Source organism: Equus caballus, chromosome 4, assembly GCF_041296265.1.
Source record: "Equus caballus isolate H_3958 breed thoroughbred chromosome 4, TB-T2T, whole genome shotgun sequence".
NCBI lineage: Eukaryota > Metazoa > Chordata > Mammalia > Perissodactyla > Equidae > Equus > Equus caballus.
In genome coordinates this window covers 7,595,058-7,617,270 of record NC_091687.1, presented here as the reverse complement: position 1 = coordinate 7,617,270, position 22,213 = coordinate 7,595,058, and the positions used below count along the sequence as shown (strand labels likewise).

Sequence of the window (22,213 nt, the reverse complement as noted above, 5' to 3'; positions counted from 1 at the left end):
GTCCCTATCTCTAAAGAATATTCACGCACGTCTGTTTATCTTTTCACTTTTCTTACTACGTGAGATGAGGATTTAGCATTCTTTCCTGTGTTCCCACTGTGCCAAACCTCTGCACACTCCCCATTGCTCCATCTCCCAATACGGGGTCACAGTTTTCGGGACATTCACGGTGAGTGAGTCACATTAGTATAATTGGGTTTTCTATTCCGAATGGAGCTATGTGGTAAGCCACCATTACTTTTTATTTCCTAGGCTTTTTTTGGTGTGCCCTTGAGTTTTAATGGTCTTGTTTTTCCTTTTTGGCTGTTTATTTCTTTTTTTCTTTCTTTCTTTTTTTTTTTAAAGATTGGCACCTGAGCTAACAACTGTGGCCAAGCTTTTTTTTTTTTTTTCAACTACTTTATCTCCCCAAATCCTGCCTGGTACATAGTTGTATATCTTAGTTGCAGGTCCTTCTAGTTGTGGCATATGGGACGCCACCTCAACGTGGCCTGATGAGCGGTGCCATGTCTGCGCCCAGGATCCAAACCCTGGGCCGCCGCAGCGGAGGGCGCAAACTTAACCACTCGGCCACGGGGCTGGCCCCCTGTTTATTTCTTTATCTTGTATTATTTGCTTAGTTTTCTATGACCAGTCATACTCATCACCACCTAACTCAGACCCTCTTCCAGCATAATTGACGTCTTCTTTTGGCACGTTCATTTTGTTCAATGTGTTCACTCACATCAGGTATTGGATTAACTTGATCTTCTTGAAAAGGCATCTCCCAGATCTGCCTGAGCTGAGTTGTACCTAAAAATCTCCGTTTGCATTCCCCCGTGGGTTCCCTCTGCCTCTCCCCTGCGCTGATCTCCTTTCCTTGGTCCCCAGCTTCCGCTTTCTCGGTTTACTCACATCCTCCATCCTCCAGCTCTCTGAGAAAGGGCGTGTGGGAGGTAAAATTTTTGAGAACTGGCAAGCCTGAAAATGTCTTTATTCATTACTCATACTTGACTTATAACTTGATTAATGAGTATAGAATTCTGGGTTGGAAATCACTTTCCCTCAGAAGTTTGAAAGCACAGTTCTCTTGTCTTCATCTTCTGGGGTTCCTTTGGAGAAATCTGAACTCGTTTGGATCCCTTAACCTTTGCATGTTTTCTCCCTGGAAACTTGTAGAATCTCCTCCTTGAATCCAGTTCAGTGTGTGGGTGTATTTTCAGGCATTGTGCTGGGGGTTCGGTGGGCCTTCCTCCTGTTTTTTCCTAAGGGCTCTTCTTCATTTTCTGAAAAAAATTTTTTATAGCTTCCAATTCGAATTTCACGGGTGTATTGAAATAAGAATCCATGACTTCTCTGAAGACATTAAGAGTTTAGTTGTTGTTATTTGCTTATGTAGTACTTTTCTCCTTCCTGCACACTTGCTATTTTTACCGCACTTTTTTTCTGTTTGTTTTTTGGTTTCTATTTTTTTCTTTTTTTGGTGAGGAAGATTGTCGCTGGGCTAACATCTGTGCCAATCTCTCTCTATTTTGTATGTGGGATGCCTCCACAGCATGGCTTGATGAGTGATGTGTAGGCCCACGCCCAGGATCTGAACCTGCGAACCCCAGGCCACCGAAGGGGAGCATGTGAACTTAACCACTACCGTTTTTCCATATGAGGGTCTTTTCTCAGATCACTTCATGCTTGATTGCCTGCTCATAACTAGAAGTGAGGCCTCAAGAGTTGCCTGGAAGCTCTGAGTGGGTGAGAGATCCTTACGGTGAGCTGGCCAGGCGGTTTGTTGGGGAAGCCATGATGTCAACGCTCATGTCAATGTCATTAGGTTTTCCCTCTTGAGTCTGATGGATTCCTGCCTGGAAAAAGACTTTGGTCTTCCACCTAGAAGTAAGGAACTAGCTGCTGTCATTCCGGGTTGAGGAAGAAGTTGTGCAATTAGTATTCATACATCACTTGCTTAACTCCTCTGTGTTCTGTTTATTAAAAAGAGCTTCTGGCCCCAGCCCTGTGGTGCAGCGGTTAAGTGCGCATGTTCTGCTTCAGCGGCCCAGGGTCCGCCTGTTCAGATCCCGGGTGCGGACACGGCATCTCTTGGCAAACCATGCTGTGGCAGGCATCCCACATATAAACTAGAGGAAGATGGGCCCAGATGTTAGCTCAGGGCCAGTCTTCCTCAGCAAAAAAGAGGAGGATTGGCAGCAGATGTTAGCTCAGGGCTAATCTTCCTCAAAAAAAAAAAAAAAAAACCTTCTGCTTTACCCTCTTCAAAGAGGAAAATTGTCTTCTGCTGGGGTGGCGAGGGTAATCACCCAGCAGTCTGGAGGAAGAGAGGGGCATCCAAGGATCTAACTGCTTCTCAAACAGCTCTCAACCCCCCTCCTTATTTTTGGCAGAAGGATACCCTTTGCCAGAGTAGTTGGTGCCACCAATTCCTGCACCTAGATTGTTTGGTGTTTTAAATCAACTTTGTGCTTGGCTTTCCTGCAGAGGAAATAGAATTCGTTCTTCCTCAGTTCTGCTAAGTCTGTACCCCTCTTTCCTCTGCTTTGTAGCTTCCAAAAAGTTCATGCTGTTTCTTCTCATGCTCGCTTTTATCCTTGGAGGTTTTTGCCTTTAAAAACTCCCTTTACTGTACTTTTAGTGGAGGTTGGGAAAGAGTAAAAGTGTGTGTTCAATCAGCTATCTTTTGGCAATTCTGTTTTCTTTAGGTGAAAATCCTACATCTGACACTTCCTAGTGTTGGGAGAGTTATGTGCCGCCTTCATTTGGAAAATCCAAAGGCAGCAGCAGGCCCTGGGCATGGGAGCTCGGAGGACCCGCCCCCTTTCAACGCTGAAATGCACAGTTGTGCTTTGGCTTCCCTCACAGGTAGGCTAATTGAAAACAAAAATTCCCCCTATTGAGAACCAATGAAAAGTTATGGAAAAGCTGATTGCAGAAAGCATTTTCAAAAGTACTCGGCACTCAAATAATTTACTCACCGTGGTGGACAAAATAACGACCTCCCAAAGATGACCCTATTCTCATCCCCGGAAACTCTAAGTATGTTAAGCTACATGGCAAAGAGGAATTAAGGTAGCAGTTGGAATTAAGGAAGCAAATCAACTGGTTTAAAAATGAAGGGATTTTTCTGAATTATCTGGGTGGACACAAGAGTGGACAAGGGTCCTTCAGTGTGAAAAAAGGAAGCCAAAGTTCAAGGTCAGAGTGACATGTATGAGAAAGACTCCACCGGCCATGGCTGACTTTAAGGATGCAGTGGGGCCAGGAGCAAAGGGATGCAGCCAGCAAAGGAAGGCAAAGCTGGAAGAGGCAAGGAAACAGATCCTCTGCCAGAGCACCTGAAGGCACCAGCCCTGCTAACACTTTGATTTTAGTTCCATAGCTCTTGTTTTAGTCTTCTAACCTCCAGAAGTTTAAGAGAATAAATTTGCATTATTGTAAGCTGCTGAATTTGTGGTAATGTATTACAGCAGCCACAGGAAACTAGTATACTTAGTATAAAGTAAAAAAGTAGCTGTGATTCATACTCCTTTAAATTTTGACGTTTTCAGTAAGTCGATTACACTAACTTTCCCTCCCGTGTCTTACCTAGAGGCAGATTCACACGGAATTACTGAGGTTTAAGCTTCGGGCCTCTCGAGAATACTGGGGTACCCTCGGAAAACTGGGGTTGTAGAGTGTTTTAGGTAGAAAGGAGTACAACCTTTCAGGGTACAACCAGGAAGTGTTCCTGATAAATGGCCCAAAAAGACCAAAGACCTTAGAAGACAGGGATCTTGGTCTCTAAGGTCCTAGCAATTTGTTGTGATTCCTGTCCTCATTCTGAATAAATTCTCATGTTCAAACCTAATTTTGCTTTGGTAATTTTATATTCTTTTTCTCACAGAGGACTTCCCAAACTGTAGCCGTTCTAGGGCCCCCAAACCCACAGATCCACCCCTGCCTTTACCTTTTTCTTTTTTAAAAGGAGTTAAAAAGCACTCTCGCTCGCTCTCTCTCTCACACACATACACATATACATATTTTTTCTTTTTTTAAGATTGGCTCCTGAGCTAACAACTGTTGCCAATCTTTTTTTTTTCCTGCTTTATCTCCCCAAACCCCACCGTACATAGTTGTATATCTTAGTTGTGGGTCCTTCCAGTTGTAGCATGTGGGACACCGCCTCAACGTGATCTGACGAGCAGCGCCATGTCCGTGCCCAGGATCCGAACCCTGGGCGGCTGCAGCGGAGTGCGTGAACTTAACCACTCGGCCACGGGGCTGCCCCACGGGTATACATATTTTAATCATCGGGAAAGGAGAAAGGAACTGCAGTTAAGCCTCAAGTGGTTACTAAAGCATCCCTGAGCCAGGCCCTCCCACACCATCAAATCAGGATTCGAAGGGAAATACATTAGTGCCCAGGAATAGGAACTTACTAATACTTTAAGAAAGTTGGCCCAAATTGTAGCTGATCCTGTCATAGTCTTAAGACAGCAGGACACACTCTAAAGACTAGGAATGGGAAGAGTCATCTGGAGAGAATCTGACACAGTAGACTTGAATTCTATCCAAACAAGCAAATGTTTATTGTATTCCTCAGCGGCCGGGCACTGCTTGTCCTGGGTGCAGGGAATGCTGCTCATAGTTATCAGGAAAATTCATCCTAGACTGGCCCATAGGACATTTGCATTACATAGAACTGGGAGTTCCACTTTAAAAAAATATTTACAAACTCTCCTTTCAGATTATCTTTTTTTGTTTTTTAATGGGGCCAATTTACCATTGGATACCAGTTTTTGTCTAGTGTTCAAAGTAGCTTACCGCCAGAAAAAGTTCCTTATGCGTATTACCTCACTTAACCCTCGCAGCAAGTCCATGAGGTAGAAGCTTAGAATCACTTTAAAGATGAAGAAGCTGAGACTCCAAGTGGGTAATCAATAGAGGAGATGGGATTTGACCCCAGGTAGGCCATGCATGTAATCACCACATTCTATTGCTTCTAGAGCACTTTCTGTCAATGGGTTCTCATGAAATGTCCAACAACAGGGTTAAATAAAATACTCTGTGTCAGAGGACAGTGGGTCTCATCTCCCTCTGCTGCCCTCACACACCGCATGGTCATAGCACGGTCCCACAACTAACACTGGTTGCCTGGGTCGGTCATTCTCAATGGTGGTAGTAATGGACTGGGCATATGAGTTTATGTAATTTGAAAAAACTCTGACCCCTCAGGTGATGTTCATATGAACAATTGGAGGTAGGTTTTCCTATGGAGAATCCTTTTCCAGAACAATATTTATTGATGTGGAGGGAATAAAATCAGGTCACAAAATAGTATGTATGGTATGGTCTCATTTTTGTAAATAATTCTATGTGTATGAGAACATTAAGCAAACTGCTAACTGTAATTTTCTGTTGTAAATTCTATATTGTCCACATTTGCCATGTTTGGCGAGACAAAAGTTTGCTTCAAGACAGAAAAAAAAAAAACTTAAAAGAAACCTTTTCAGGAGGTAAACCTCCGTGGAGGGTTATTTCAGGAAGCCGTTGGCTGAGAAGCGGCAGTCTCAAAATCATTTGCGTTCCAGGAAACGGGCAGCCCTTGGAAGAATGAGGATGAAATTCTTTACCATGGGTGGTGCTTCGGGGAGAACAAAGATTTCTAAAGGAGCAGCACAGTCTGGAGAATCTTGACTACCTGGGAAGGCATCTGGTTTAGGGAGGCAGAGCCAAATCTTCAAGTACATTCTTGCTCAAATTCAGGAAAAGGGGTGATTATCAAGAACAAAACCCTCGAGAAAACTTAAGTTTTTCCTAATCTCGTCACAATTACACCTCCAGCTCTTCTGCACTGTGTGTATACATAGGATAACTGAATGCTCCTCTGTTTGTGTGGTGTTTCTTGGTGAACTTCTTTGTGGTGAAGGTCACGGTAAAGAGAATGAAGAAGAGACCAGGGGTCTACTTCTCTTATAAACCTTTACAGTGTGAAATGCACAGACATTGTAGGGCTCATTACTTGTTGCTGATGGACTAATAATGGTGAAGTTAAATATAAAAAGCTGAATGTGCAGAGAAAGTAGAGGATATAATTTTAAATCACAATCCTAACATAAAAGGTAGGGAAGATGAGATGAGACCCCACAAGTTAGGAAAGAGAAAGAAAAAAGGCTGATGGTTTTGCACTATATAGGACAAACATATTTTTGGCTTTTTATCCAGGTTTAGGCCATTAAGAGAGACAATGCATTAAAAATATCTGGTGTCGTTTACTTATTCAATTATTTATTGAACAGCAGTTCAGGAGAGGTACAGCGCTCCACGGTGTCATGGACACAATGTGCTTCTATCTTGTGGCTCTAGCTTGCACGGCTTCAACCTCATGATCTAAGATGGCACTGCTGTTTTTCAGGCAGCAGGATGGAGGAAGAAGAAAAATAATTCCTACCACGTGACATTCTTTCCCATTTCTACCTACAAGGAGACTGGAAAATATTGTCTTTATGCTTGGCAGCTGTGTGTAAAACAGCAGAGTATCTAATACCACAGACGAATGAAAGAATGGGTATTAGGGGACAACTGAGTGCCCTTTGCCACAAGCATCTATTGCAGGGAATCTCAGCTGTGGCAGAACCGACATTGTAGTTCAGGTAATTCTTTGCGGGGGGCTATCCAGTGCTTAGCTATCCAGAGTTTAGCAGTATCCCTGGCCTCTACCCACCACTAGCATCGCCCTAGTTGTAACAACCAAAAACATGTCTAGACATTGCCAAATGTCCCTTGGGGACATCCTCCCCACTCCCTGTTGGGAACTTTTCTACTTGTGTGTAGGAACTGTTAGTCACTGGGCAGGGGACAAAACCAAACCATAAATGTGGTAATTTCAGATAGTGACAAGAGCTGTGATGAAAATAAAATGGGGTAAAGACGGACAGGGTTGGGATGCAGGATATACTGAGGATGTAAAGGCGCTGAGATGGGAAAGAACTTGGCTTGTCATAAGAATCAGAATGCAGGTGTGGTAGGCAGGGCACGTGGACTGAGATGAGGCTGAGAGTAGGTGGGAGCCTGGTGAGGTCTTGGGGGTTTGATCTGAAGTGCAATGGGAGATAATTGGAAGCCTTTAAGCAGGGGATGACACGATTTATGAGAGCATGTACCTAGGAGAAGAATAAGAGAGAATGCTTAGAGGGAGACCAGCAGGAAGTTGTCACAGTAGTCAAGGGAAGAAACGATGATGGCTCGGTTTGGCAGTGGCAGTGGGAATGGAGAGAAATATGGTTGAAGGAGGAAAAGGAACTAAGGCATGGCTAAGGCTATCTTTGATTCTTTGATTCACCCAAATGGCTAATGGAAGACCAAGGGGTGTGAAAGGGTATCTATTTTCTACACATTGTGAGATTCAGTCCAGCGCATTACAGATGTGACTTGTATGAGGAGTTTCCTGTGAGTGCTGTCACAAATTACCACAAACTTGGTGGCTTAAAATAACAGGTTGATTGTCCCATAGTTTTGGAAGTCAGAAGTCCAAAACCAGTTTCACTGCAGGGCCATGCTCCTTCAGGAGGCGCCGGGGGAGACTCTGTTCCCGGCCTCTTCCAGTTCTGGGGGCTCCAGCACTCTAGTCTCGGCCCCTGTGGTCACATTGCCTTCTCCTCTTGTGTGTGACAAGATCTTCCTTTTTTGGTTTTTGTTTTAATGTCATCATGTATTTCTTATTATTTTACTGAGGTCACACAAGTTTATAAACCTCTTTCTTATAAGGACACTTGTGATTGCATTTAGGACCCAGCGAGACGACTCAGGATAACCCCTCCACCTCAAGATCCTTAATCACAGCGTTTGTCATATAATGTAATATTCACTCTTTTGCCACAGAAGAGAATATTCCCAGGTTCCAGAGATTAGGACGTGGCTATCTCTTGGGGGGAGACGCATTTTCACTTCAGTAGTGTTGGAAATCACTTCCGGCCACAGAAGGAAAGATTAATAAAGTCATATGTTTGTGTAGAGATAGAGGTGGAAAACAACACTGAAATAATAAAATGCCATTTAGTAAATTGATTAGAGAAAGAAATGATAAAAAAAAGGTTGAATTTTCATAGATGGAGTTTCAACAATTCTAAGAAAGGTAGGCCCAAGGGTAAAAACGTTCAGAAGCGCTTCATGGACTTTATAGACAAATCATTCTAGATATTAAAGGCAAGGCTTAAAAGGATTGCTATATTCACACTTTGTGTGGTGTGCACTCAAATGCAAAGTGTATCCCATGTCAGTAGGGCTGGGAATGGGCCGCCCAACTGGGGCGGGACACGAATGGGACAGTGAGAAGGCAGCGCACAAAGGAAGAGGAATGCAGAACCAGACCAACTCACAAAGGTAGAGCCAGACCACACGAGCAGGCACACCCAATGGCCGTGGAACCACTGGGAGGTCCCAGGAGGAAGCTGGAGTGCCACTGCAGGCAAGCTGAGACCAGCACCGGAACCACAAGCACAGGTGTGTGGAGATCCAGGCAGGCTGGGGACATCGGGAGGGTATCACAGAAAGTAGTCAAGACTCCAGGATCTAGCTGGAGTTCAGGGTAATCTAGTTACCAGTACTGGGGCCCAAGATAGAGCTAGACGAGGAATGAGGATGACTCACACCAAATTCCAGAGAGCTTAGCCAGACCTTCTTCAGCGCTACTTCCTGGAGTCCAGGAACTCAAGGCAGGTGTGCAAAGTAGGGAGAGTCTGACAAAACTACAGACTCCAAAAGAAAAGGGCAGGAGTAACACTGCTGTGTTCCAATCTCTAATACAGCCTAGAAGTCATTATTGCCAACAGGAAGGAACAGAACTTAATAAGCTGTATAGCTAAATCCATGGAATACATGTTTATTTATAAGAGGATTTGCTCAACACCATCATCAGCAAGAGAGTAATAAGAACTAACAAGCCCGCCTGGAGAGGCAGTTTGGGACGGTGCTCAACTCCTTGGTTCCAAGCCTGCCTAGCACACGGCAATAACCTGTTTAGCAAATTATAGCTACTGTGTGTATATACTAGTGTAATATGCTGGGCAACCAGGATCCCTGGATTCTAGACCCAAATCCTGGCCTTGCATCTAACTCTCCATGCTATCTTGGGAAAACTGCACAAACTTTTGAGGTCTCAGCTTGCAGATCTGTAAAATGGAGAGGCTGTGCTCTAAGACTACTTAAATGTACACTTTAAAGTGCTTTCTGGGAGTCTTCCAAACCCTCATGCCCCTCAAAGAGCACCCAGCCCTTCCCCTGCCAAGCCCTCTGCACACCTCTGAGGTTCACCACGTTATCTTAGTTTATGTAGGAATCCTGACTTAAATGTTATTATGCCCATTTTGGAGATGAGGAAATGGAAGTCTAGCAGTTTGAACAGTTTGTTAAAATCACCTGGCTAAATTAACAGTGAAGCAGGGATTCGATTTCAGTTTTGTGAGTTGTAGAGCTGTGTCTTTTCCGCTCTTCTGCGTGTGATTCTGTCGTTAGGCCTGATTTCTGTACAGCAGGCGGGGGTCACAGATGCTCAGGATCTCCAGGCCCACACGGCGCTCGCTCTGGGTTTTCTGAGACTCTGTGCTGTCGTTTGTATAGTTCTCTCCTCGTTCAGCACTCCCTTCCTTGTTATTTACGGCCTCGTCAGCCCATATGGTATCACTCCCAGTTCTCACTCCTCTTAAATGTCTCCTACATGTCTGTTTTCTAGCAGTAACTCCCGATTTTTATCTGAAATAAAATTCCTATGTACTTGCTCATTTCATCCACTTTACAATGAAAGAAATCAAATATGCATGAGGTTGGTGCTAAAATGATAATAAACAAAGGATGAAACAAGTATCAGGAAAGGAAAAACTCCAGTAATTATTTTCTATTCTCTTTTATATTTAGGTTTTTACGAGACGAGGAAGATGATTTTCATCTAGACACTGGAACAACCTGAATCACATTGATATTACAATCATTATCATCTTCCAAAGGAAAGTCTAAATGAATATTTGAGTGGAAAAATAGTATTTAATACTTTAGCTTTTAGAATACAGAAACATCTGAGAGAAACTGTGACACCAGTGTATGCGTATTTGAGGTACTATCTGTCTAAGTGTGCGTTCCCAGCAAGGGGAAACACCGCTGTTTGGATACGTAACACACGAACTCTCTAAGTCAAGAATTCCACGTTGCTGTAACATAGCTTCAGTTCAGTGCTATGGCAGCTATGCAAATAGATGTAAACTCCGCTACTAGATGAACTGGACAAGGTAGAAAACTTACTAATTATGCATCATTAACACAAATGTCAACAAAATCCATACAACAGGTGCAGAAGCACAGTAACAAAAATATAATTATCAACATAGCTGTCTTAAGAGAGTAAACCACAGCATCATGAGGCTTAAAAAAAACAACTAAGGTCATTGTTTTGTTTGCTCTTTCTGTCTCTTCCTTATAAATATAGTGGCTAATTCTGAATGTTTATACTTATTTAATTTCCCTATGAACAAATTTGCTCACATTGAATACTATGTTCAAATACATCATCATCATCATCTGATTAAATAGAATATAATTATTACTGGAAACTCATCAAAGATTTTAAGGATATTAATGGTTTCATGCAACTTAAAAATCTAATTTTGGAAGTAACTGGCTAACGATATTTTCCTTTTATTGGTAATAAATTTGCTGTTACTAAAGGTTTTTACCATGCTTATATTTTTCTTAAGAGCTGGAATATAGACTTTACAGTATATCTGAAACACCATCAAATATTGTGATAATGCCGTTATGATACAGCCATATGTGACATTAAAAAATTATTGGTCAGTCATAGACAGTACATTTTTCTGAACTGAATTTTAAATTTAAGTTTTCTAGAGGCTAACATGATAACAAATTTATCATCTTGACACGGCGTATCACAATCTTCTTTGATAAAGTTCACAGGCCTTTCTTGTCTTTTCCTGAACGATCCTGTATGAAAAAAATATGACAGGTACTTATAGCAAAGAGTGAGAAAGAGATTCATAGAGATGACAAGGAATTTTAAAAAACATTCTCCTTTCTGTGTCTAGTTATTAATTCTGAGAATAATCAAATGTGAAAATATAGATTGAGAAAGCTTCAAATTTAAAAAACTACACAAAAACTTTGTGGGTTTTACTTGAAAAAAATGTCTAGAGGGGAAAAACAACACTCTTGATAAGCTCATTTTTTTCCTGCCTTAATCTACTTTGCTTTTGTTTCACAAGTTATACTAGGAAAACAAAATTTCTAAAATTCCCCTCTTGCAAGCCCAATTAAGATTTCTGGCAAGGAAAGAATAAAGGGAACCAAACAACCCAGATGGGTGGCTTTTTTTTGCTCCTTCAGATATTTGCCAATAGAACTGGCTCCTCAAATTATACTCTTTGCTGATCACAGTAAGATGATTATAATACATCATTTAAAACTGGAGGAAAATGGGATAGAAACTACCCTTAAGAGTTCATTTGAACTAAGAAAGCAAAAGTCTATACTGAGAAGAAAACTGTCCTCAAATGGAGCTGTGGGGTCAGTGCTGGTACGTGGGAAGTTCATCGCGCTCTTGTTTGGGCTGAGCATTAATGCCTTCAGAGCAGCTTGAACAACATTAAGCAACCCAATCAGAAGACAGATTAGAGGAGGAACTTTGAATGCTAAGGTACCACTTTCACATGTTTACACATCTTACCACTTTAGATAAAAATCAAAGCTTTAATGGAGCTATTCTTCTGGACAAGTCTCTTAAGTGAAGAGTGATTTTCCAAAATGAAAGTTAAAAACTACAGGTGCTGACGAGTTTATGCTGCCAATAACCCCCGGTTAATTGTTTTTTCTTTTCTAGAAGGGAGCCAGACCAAACACGGAAAGGCAAAGACCACAGGGTTTGAAGAGACTGTTCTCTGATGTTTATTTAGTGCCCATACCAGAGAGGGGACCAGATGGGGAAACCCAAACGGATTTAAAAGATGCAAAGTGGGATCCGTTTACAGTAAAGAAACCAACTTTCCCCTCTTCCATCTTTGTTTCCTTAATATTTTAACAGCCCTTTATTTAATGATTATTTAAAGTAAGTCAACTATGTAAATGAGAAAGCTAAGTTTCTCAAAGAACCTTAGGATATAATTCAATTACTAAGGTTGGTTTGGCAATAGAAGTAACATTCACAAAGGACATCTGATACCGCTTTTTCCTGCAGACGGTCTACAGTAATCTTTCGCTTCTCAGGCAGAGTTCAGAAGGTGAATATCAAAGTGTGAGAGTCACTTTTAAGAAAATGGTTCTTATTTAACGACATCTAAATCTCAGAATTTTATACAGGGTCTCATACTGGACAACGGGGGCTGAGTAGGTGGATGGGAAAAAACGTGTCCAATCAAGAAATAACTAGTAGCATCTTATGGCTGTATAGAGTTTTATAGTTTAAAAATATTTCAAGTGCTTTCCTTTACAGGATCTGGTTTAATGCTCATTAGGTATTATAATCCTCATTTAAGTAATGACGAAGTCAAGATGCATGATGTTTCAAATATTTCAAAAACCTGGATACAAGCAGTAATTAGATCAAGGTCTAAATGTGCTAGTGAACACGCCCCACTCTCAGCACGGCACTTGGCATATCTGGGATGGGGTCATTTTTCAAAGAAACAGGTATAACAACTGCTTTCTTGTGAAGGAATTACTCATAAAAGCTTTTTACTTCCTTTGTCAAGAACGCGTAAGCTCCAAGCTGAAAGTAGCTTTATTTGGGGGAAAGGAAATGGGTTGAGGGACTCTAATCTCGTTGTCCCATACACTCTTCAGGGATTACGGAATCATTAGCTGTTACCACAATGAGGACATTCAGCAATGGCCAGAAGAAATTCAAGAAATATTCCTGCTTCTCCTTTCTCCATTCAGGGACCCAAACGTTTCTGACACCCTGGCAAAGGCCACTGTGTGGATCCTCATCCTTGTTGAGTACATCCTGGCATCACAAATGGGACGGAAAAAAGTTCCATTTCTAGGCAGGAGACTTCTAAAGTGTTTCTTTACTTTCCATGGTGAATCTTGAAGGATGCCATGGAGTAATTCTCATCACGCCATGGTGAAGTCAGCAATTTCAGGATCTCTCTTTTAGAGACGGGGAAAGTGTGGCTTACCGAAAATCGAACTACCTTTTCCAGACCACGTGAACTGAGGTCTTGGCGTCCTGGCATTGGAGGATACAGGGTACCTACCCCTCTCTGGGTTGCCCTGTCTTTTTCTTGCTATTGTCAAAGTACGTTAGTTAAATCAAACATGCAACTCAACTGGGAATTCCAGATTAAAAACATGCTTTGGATTCTTGAATGGCTCTAAATCAAGGCTAAGGTGGCTGGTTGGGAATAAGCCATTCTTTTGGTAAAACTTCTACAGAGGAATTAATACTGATGATGATGATAATTATCATAATAACTCTCATTTCTTGAGTGCTTACTGTCAGCCAGGAACAGTGCTCAGCACCCTACACATTCTATTTAATTCTCCCCACAACTCAGTGAGCCAGGTGTTACTGCTATTCCCATTTCACAGATGAAGAAAAGTGAGCTCCAGAGGGGTGACTCAACCTGTCTGGGATCACGAAGCTAGAATGAGAGTTCTAGTTACTCCAGGTCTGTCTGACTCCAGGGCCTAAGAGTCTAGTGCCTGGCTTGCCTCATGCCAGGCACAGTGCTAGACTCTGGAGATACAAAGACCATTAAGATGCAGGTAAATGAATCCTGCAATGGGGCTTCTAGAATAGTGAAATAATTACAGAGCCATAATTGCTAAAAAGTCCTGACTGAGAGCCACAAAGTCTGCCAAATTCTGAACACAAGCCCAATCTGAAAGCTGAAGAGCATAGGTCCCCCATCCTAGAGGAACTGGGAGGTCCCAGGCTGCCTCGGGAGTGGTCTCTTCCCCGAATTCTCCCCATCCATGGTCAGAGTGTGTCTGGGAAGTCAATTCAGGTTAGGAGCTGGCAGCCCAACAGGGAAGGGAAAGACAAGTCCCCCGTGGACAAATGCTGGGACTCGACTCTTGCTGGACTGGAGGGGAAGAGGAAGAGAACCTGTGGCCCCTGACTTTGTGGCTTTGATAACAGAAAGGTTTTTTCCATTTCCATCTTTCACATCAACTTTGGAGGTAAGTCATGTATTTGAATGCCATAGGCTTTTTCCTAAGATGTTTAAAACAGTGGGATAAAAGGAATAGTGTGAGGTGGAACTTCAATTTTTGGCCTTATTTTGGCATGAAGATAGGAAATATTCCAAATGGCAAAACTAAATTTTTCCAGAACCAGTCTGTTTTTCAATGCTGTCATTTTTGTGGCTCAATTGTTTTCCTTAAAATTTCACCAAAACTAGAAGGCTATAAGTTAGCATGTCAGTAGTTCTCAACATTATGATTATCTTTTATTTTCATGCAATGTTCTAATTTTCACCCTTTAGGTAAAAATCTAGCTTCCTTAATCATTTAACAAAGCTAGGATTAAGTACATCCTCTTGACCTAGGGAGGGCAAATAACCCAAATAGTTGACTTAGGTAATCACTATTTCAAAAAATGTAGGCCCATAAAGTGGATGTCACCCACCTGAAGCTTTGAGTGTTCTTTCAGGAGTCGGTCGTATTCTTTCGAAAGTCTCTCTGATTGCATCTTCAATGTCATCACGTCATTTTGTGCCTTAGAAAGGGCTAGAAAACATGGAATAGAATTTTTAAAATTTTTTTTTGAAGTAATTTCGAATTTACAGAAAAGCTGCAAGACTTCAGTAGAGAACTTCTACGTAGCTTTTACTCAAATTTACCAACTGTTAATGTTGTGGTACATTTGTTATTGCATTCTCTCTCTCTCCACACACACACAATTATTTTCTTGAACCTTTTGACAATAAGTTACAGATATCATGCCCCTTTACTCTTTAATATTTCATTGACTATTTCCTAAGAACAAAGGTATTCTCTAACATAACCATAGTATAGTTATCAAATATAGGAATTTGACATCAATACTTTTTATGTAATCTACCATCCATATTCCAATCTTGGCAATTGTTCCAATTATGTCCTTTTTATCATTTTATTCACTTCTAGTCCAAGATCCAGTTCCAGATCACATATTAGCATTTAGTCATCAAGTCTCTTTAGTTTCCTTTAATCTGGAATAGTTCCTTAAGCATTCCCCCTGTGCTCTTCTCCCCCATCTTTCATAACATTGACATTTTGTGTGCATGTGTGAGGAAGACTGGCCCTGAGCTAACATCTGTTGCCAATCTTCCTCTTTTTTCTTAAGGAAGACTGTTGCTGAGCTAACATCTGTGCCAATCTTCCTTTATTTGATGTTGAATGCCATCGCGTCCAGGATCTGAACTGGTGAACCTGGGGCCGCCGAAGGAAAGTGTGGAGACTTAACCACTATGCCACGGGGCCAGCCCCAACATCAACATTTTTAAGAATACAGGCCACTTTTTTTAATAGAATGTTTTTCATTTTGGTTTTGTTTGATGTTTCCTCATGATTAAATTCAGGTTATGCACCCTACTTACACATAAGTACGACAAAAGTGATGAACGTCTCTCAAGCTATCACATCCAAAGGCCTGCCTGCCTTTCACTGGGATTTCCATTTTACAGTTATTTTCCTGCTTGTAACTAAGAAGCAATATGTGGGAAGACAAGTGAGACTATGAAAACATCCTGCTCCCTGTCAAAACTTCCCCCATATATTTAGTATCCACGGATAATTCTTGCCCAAACCAATCTTTATGACAACGACTGCGAAATGGTGATTTCCCAACTTCACCGTTCCACTCGCATTTATCAGTCAGCACTCTACTATGAAGAAGAGCCTTTCTTCCCCTCTACCCATCTAACTATCTGCCTGTCTTCAGCTAATTCGTTCCTATTTTTTTTATGATTTATAATTCATTACTATACTTATTTTGATACTTGCATTTCCCCCAGATTTGGCCAGTGGGAACCCCTTCAGCCTGCTTGTCCTTTGACTCTGGCCTCATCATTTTTTTGAGTACTTTACTTTCTGACATAAGAAGTTCCAGGCTCATCCTAAACATTCACTGGCTCAGCCTGGACGCAGGCATTATAGAACCAAATTTATCAGAAGGGTCTGCTTTCAAAAAAACTGAGGAAGGAAAACATATTTTATCATTCTTACTAAGGAACAGGTGAACATATTTCCTTAAGAACAAAGACAATCACTCTCTTACACAAAGTTGAAAAACATGGGGTGTATAAGTAGCACTTAAAAGCTTTACCTCAAAATCACAGACAAAAATAGCTATATATTAGCCTTTGTCCACCAAGGAGCTACAGTCTAAGTCAGCAGATTAGATAGAAGTCTAAAAATATTTACATATGATAAACACTTAAGTCAACACATTGTGGAGAAGCTAATGAGCAAATATGTAGAAGGGAAGAGCAGTGTGAGATGGATCGGAGAAATTCTGGGAATCCTGAACTAGCTGTACATACAATTCTGTACATGTAGTCTTTAGAAGTTCTGCATTTGTAAATCTTTTAAGGTTGGAGCTTTTGGAAAGAAAATGGGATTTATAAATTTAAAAGTCACTTTTTTGGCACAATGAAATGAAATTACAGGTTCTACTTAGAACAATCTGATTGTCTTTCCTCTTGAGAAGCCATCATACGGGCATTTTTATATATAAGTATGTAAGTCTATATCAACTACAGTGCTATTTCTGTCAGTAGTTTCTAGACAATGCTGTCAAATTAAACTTTCTGCATTCTCGTATGTCTGTGTTGTCCAATATGACAGGCACTAGCTACATTTGGCTACTGAGCACTTCAAATGTGGCTAGCAGAAACTGAGGAACTGAATTTTAAATTTTATTTAATTAATTTAAATTTCAATTTAAATAGTCATATGCAGCTAGTGACTAGTCATATGAGAACAGCACAGCTCTATAATTTCCTCCATGGTACTTCTATAAATCCATAATTCTAAATTAGGGATTCAAGACTGAACCTGGACAATTTAATGTGATGTCACTTAAAGGAACGCGTTAGGTATGGATGAGAGATCTCTGGTAGTCGTTAGAGTTCACTGGGACCACTGCCACAACATAAAGATTTATCTATTAGTTTTCAGTTTGGGTTCTACAGGCATTTCCTAAAGGCTACTTGAAAATATGAAACATGGTATTATCTTCAGGACCTTACTAAAAATGTTTAAGAGGCTGGATTTCTGGTACATAAAAAGCAAGGAGGATTCCACAACCTAATAACATCTGGCTGGACATTATATAATGTCTCACTACAATGGTGGTTTTAAGAATGTTGGTCAGGAGCTTGTATTGAATAGGAGTTGGTCTAATGTTAAAAATGATTTATACTTAAATTTCTGACATGCACAGATTACTTAGGAAATTCAATAAATCTTAGACATCAACTCATCAGTTCCTTATTAAAAGATACCATTTTTCTCATGAATTGTTAATGGCAAGAATGAGTCAGGTGGTCCTATGATTCTAACAAGAAGCTAGAGAACCACTTCTTCAGCCTACCCAGAAGTCTCCTTTGATCACCACCGGTATGAAGCCATAACAAAATCACTGCAGGCAAATCCTGTTTTTCTGGCACTTACCGAGCCAAGTGAACTGTGCTTCTAATTTTGTTTTGTATTTCAGTGGATATTAATAAACCTAATCATTACTGTCTTATTGAATTCACTCCAATTAGGAGAGACTGTTATTGTCTAAGAGGCTTTTGGACTGCTTCCCAGTCCTTCCTCTATCTCTTACTTTATAAAAATTACAATATTCTGTTTTGGATGCCTTCTACCTCCTTCTGGAAGTGCCTTTGTGACTAAGGGATTATATAAACTTATCTGACATTTGAATATGCTTGCTTTCTTTTGAACCATATTATTTTGGAAACAGCCTCTACAGGGAAGACATTATTAGACAAGGGGGCTTGAGGTGATACATTTAAGTCACTATTTCAATTTTCTCATCTGCAAAAATGAGTTGCTATCACTTGCCAGTGGCTTTATGGAAATGGTGAGATAGTTCATGAGAACACTAGCCAGATTCAGTGAGAAACTAGGTTACGTCCCAGTCACTGGGACTTTTTGCAGCACGTGCATCACTTATTAATACAGAGAATTAACCCCAATTAATGTTACAGTGACATGTAGTAAGCCAAAATGTTTCTGTAAAATGACATATAAGCAGGCCAAAAATATGTGTTGTTTTCCAGGTGCCAAACTTACATTTATGGAGGTATCTGCAAAGTAGGAGAGCTGGTGAGACTAAGGCACTGTGTAAATGTATTGTACCACTATGATTTCTCCCCAAGGTAACAGACACTACCAGCTAAGCTCTGCCAGGAAATGGAAGAGAAAATTTTTAGAGGCACTGGCATGACAGCTAAAGTTGGCTGTTGAGCAATAGCTATAAGGATTGCACCAGAGGAAAACATTTTTAATCTGAAAAATTTCTGTACATCTAGTATTGGTTTCTTTCCGGTTTATTTAGTTCTATTTTTGAGAGCTCAAGAGCATGATATTTTGGCGCTATTCGGTATGCAATCCTCACATGGACTATTCCTTTACCAGTGATCACTTACTGGACCATTAATCTACAGTAATGCTTCCAAGATACTTCCGTTCAGTAAGGAACATAACTTGCGGTTTTAATTATAGTTATTTTTGTACATGCCTATATTGTCAGGTACATGCAGGGAAGGTTTGTTTTATTCTTCACTTTAATCATCACCCACTCTCTGTTAAGCTCACGCCCATCTGCTGATAAGGGTTGTTGCTTCTACTTCCTTTGTACATCACCAATCTATCCACTCCAGGCCCTCTCTGTCACCGCTGGCCTCATCTCTAGTTTAGAGTATTACTGAAATGGATTCCTCAGTTTCCTGGCTACTCTAATTCATTGTCCACAATACTGTCGAAGTGATTGCTTCTCTGCCTAAAAGTCCTCCAACAGTGCCCCCAAAATGTTGACATATAAACATGGCATATGAGGCCCTTTGTGATGGATCCTAGGCCTACTGCTCAAGGCTCATCACTACCTCCATCTCATTTTATGCTCCAGTCACACTGAGCTCCTTACAGGACTTCAAAAGCGTCATGCTCCTTCAGTTACGTGCCTCTCAGTTTGTTAAAACATTCTTGCCCATCTCCCTTAGCCTCTCTGCCTCATTCATTCTCCCCCATTTCATCTGGCTCATTAATACTCATCCTTCAAAATGTCAATGAATTGTCCTTGATTCCTGTTTTTGGCTTCTACTTCATCTCGAGCTTACCTGTATGATAGCACGTATCTTGCTGAAGTGTAACTATGTCCCCACTAGACTGTGGATGGCTCAAGAAACAAAGCTATGTCTTGTCTCTCTGTTCTGAGTACCCAGCACTGTGTCTAGCACGTGGCTGGTGCTTAAAACATGTTCCCTGAAGGAAGGACAGAACAGATAAATGAAAAGTCTAAGTTTTAAGCATCTGAAAAATTCACTTGTGAGGAACAAGTTCATTTCCTGAAAATATGATAAATGTCAGGCAAACAATGAGGTGTCACTTTTAGTCACCTGATGGGAATCTTGGTTGCAACAAAAACCAATAATATCTTTAATCAAAAGGCAAAATATTCAGGAGACCTGGAGAGTCACTAAGCAAACAGACCATTCTTGACATATTTTGATAAAAATATAATCATGTTACAAATATCTCATGCTAACTCAGAATTAAAAACAAAAAACAAACAATAAGTATCATAGAATCCACTTCAGTTAAAAAAAAAGTAAAACACTGATTCTAGGAATGGGGCAGGACATATGCAAGATAAGACTGGAACACTGTGTAGTATCAGAAAATAAAGTACTCAAAAAAGAAGATAAAAGAAAAAGAATCCACAATGATGGGGATAGGTCAAAGGAACACAGGAGCCAACTGAAAGAGCTCCTGATGGCCAAAGCTGGGACAACTTAAAAATCAGGATGTACATTTTAGACCTATTGCCGGTTCGATCCCGGGTGCAGACCTCTGCACCAATTGTCAAGCCATGCTGTGGCAGGAGTCCTGCATATAAAGTAGAGGAAGATGCGCACAGATGCTAGCTCAGGGCCAGTCTTCCTCAGCAAAAAGAGGAGGATTGGCAGCAGATGTTAGCTCAGGGCTAATCTTCCTCAAAAAAACCCACAAAAACTATTTCTGTAAATGGCCAAATAGTAAATATTTTTAGCCTTCTGTGCCATGCAGACTCTGTCCAGTCTACTTAACTCTGTAGCCATAGGAAATATGTAAAAGAATAAGGGCGGCTTTGTTCCAACAAAATTTAACTTCTACAAGCAAGGCAGCAGGCTGGATTTGGCCCATGGGCCACAGTTTGCTGATCTCTGTCCTAAAACAACCCTTGTAAGTTTTATCAGTTTCTCTTAGATTACAAAGTTATTCAAAAGAATTATAAAATAAAGTGTAAGAACACGAGAGGAGGATCCAAATTACACTGGAAACTTTAAGAAACCTCCTAAAAAGTTTCCCATTTTATCTCTATCAATTTCCCTCACAGAAAGAACAAAGGCTATATAGATAGAGGATGTTGCGATGAGATTTAGTTTTAGGAAGAAAAGGTTTTTCATCCTTTAACTCTCCAGCTCACTTTCCCAGCTGACTGCTCTCCATCCATTTCAAAAGTGACTGTGTCAGGAATCGAGAGTGGACAGTTTGGACAAGAACTGATACGTTCAATACTGGATAAGCTAATTTGAGACTCCAGTTGCATTTTAGCATGGAAACGTCTCCAACAGGCAACCTCTAAAGTAAAAACTCAGCTTCTAAAGCAAAAACTAAGTCATCTCATTGGTGTCTATTACTTTTAAACACTGGGCAATTAAAATACCCTGGGCCTAATCAATATATTTCCAAAACACCCACAGAAAAGAACAGTGCTATTATTATACTTTGGTTTTATAAACAACCCCAGATTTAATTAGCAAATGAACAACTCAAACATGTAACGCTGTATGTTTTACCATAGCTCAGGCTTTGAGAGGTTTTTTATTTTATCTTTTTCAATTTAGAAGCTTGTAAAAGATTTTACTTAAAATTTTTTTCTTTTTTGAGGAAGATTAGCCCTGAGTCAACACCTGCTGTCAATCCTCCTCTTCTTGCTGAGGAAGACTGGCCCTGAGCTAACATGCATGCCCATCTTCCTCTACTTTATATGTGGGACACCCGTCACAGCATGGCTTGACAAGCGGTGCGTTGGTCCACATCCGGATCCAAACCAGTGAACCCTGGGCTGCTGAAGCGTAACATGTGAACTTAACTGCTGCGCCATTGGGCTGGCCCCAGATTTTACTTTAAATTTGGCTACCTTTTTATTATAATATATAAAAAAGGCATTTTTTTTTTTTTTTAAAGATTGGCACCTGAGCTAACAACTGTTGCCAATCTTTTTTTGTTTTTTCTCCTTTATCTCCCCAAATTCCCCCCAGTACAGAGTTGCATATGTTAGTTGCAGGTCCTTCTAGTTGTGACATGTGGGACACCACCTTAACGTGGCCTGAGGAACGGTGCCATGTCTGAGCCCAGGATCCGAACTGTCGAAACCCTGGGCCGCTACAGCGGAGGGCGCAAACTTAACCACTCAGCCATGGGGCTGGCCCCCAAAAAGGCAATATTATATGAATTCGGAAAGTAAGATATAGTGGTCCCCCCTTATCCGAGGGGGATATGTTTTAAGACCCCCAGTGGATACCTGAAACTGCAGATAGTACCGAACCCTCTATATACTATATTTTTTTCTGTACCTTCATACCTATGATAAAGTTTAATTTATAGATTAGGCACAGTAAGAGATTAACAATAACTAATAATAAGATAGAACAATTAGGGGCTGGCCCTGTGGCCGAGTGGTTAAGTTCGCGCGTTCCGCTGCAGGTGGCCCAGTGTTTTGTTGGTCCCAACCCTGGGCGCGGACATGGCACTGCTCATCAAACCACGCAGAGGCAGCGTCCCACATGCCACAACTAGAAGGACCCACAACAAAGAATATACAACTATGTACTGGGGGGCTTTGGGGAGAAAAAGGAAAAAAATAAAATCTTAAAAAAAAAAGATAGAACAATTATAACAATATACTGTAATAAAAGCTGGCATAGATCTGAGCAACTTCAGCGTATGATTTTTTTTCTTTCCTTACTAAGTCTAGGACTTT

The 22,213-nt window shown here is 40.9% G+C and overlaps 1 protein-coding gene across 8 annotated transcripts in view; it reads right to left on the bottom strand.

The window, feature by feature from the left end:
• Nucleotides 1-8,832: 8,832 nt before the first annotated feature.
• The window catches only part of BCAP29 (B cell receptor associated protein 29), a 39,821-nt gene continuing 26,440 nt past the window's right edge, over nucleotides 8,833-22,213 (bottom strand). For all 8 annotated transcript variants that reach the window (XM_023638895.2, XM_023638893.2, XM_070265447.1 and 5 more), the window contains exons 7-8: nucleotides 14,603-14,703; nucleotides 8,833-10,959 (exon numbers count right to left, since the gene is read on the bottom strand). In XM_023638895.2, coding sequence (XP_023494663.1) covers nucleotides 10,927-10,959; nucleotides 14,603-14,703 — 134 coding nt within the window. In that variant the 3' untranslated portion in view covers nucleotides 8,833-10,926. The remainder of the gene's footprint in view (nucleotides 10,960-14,602; nucleotides 14,704-22,213) is intronic.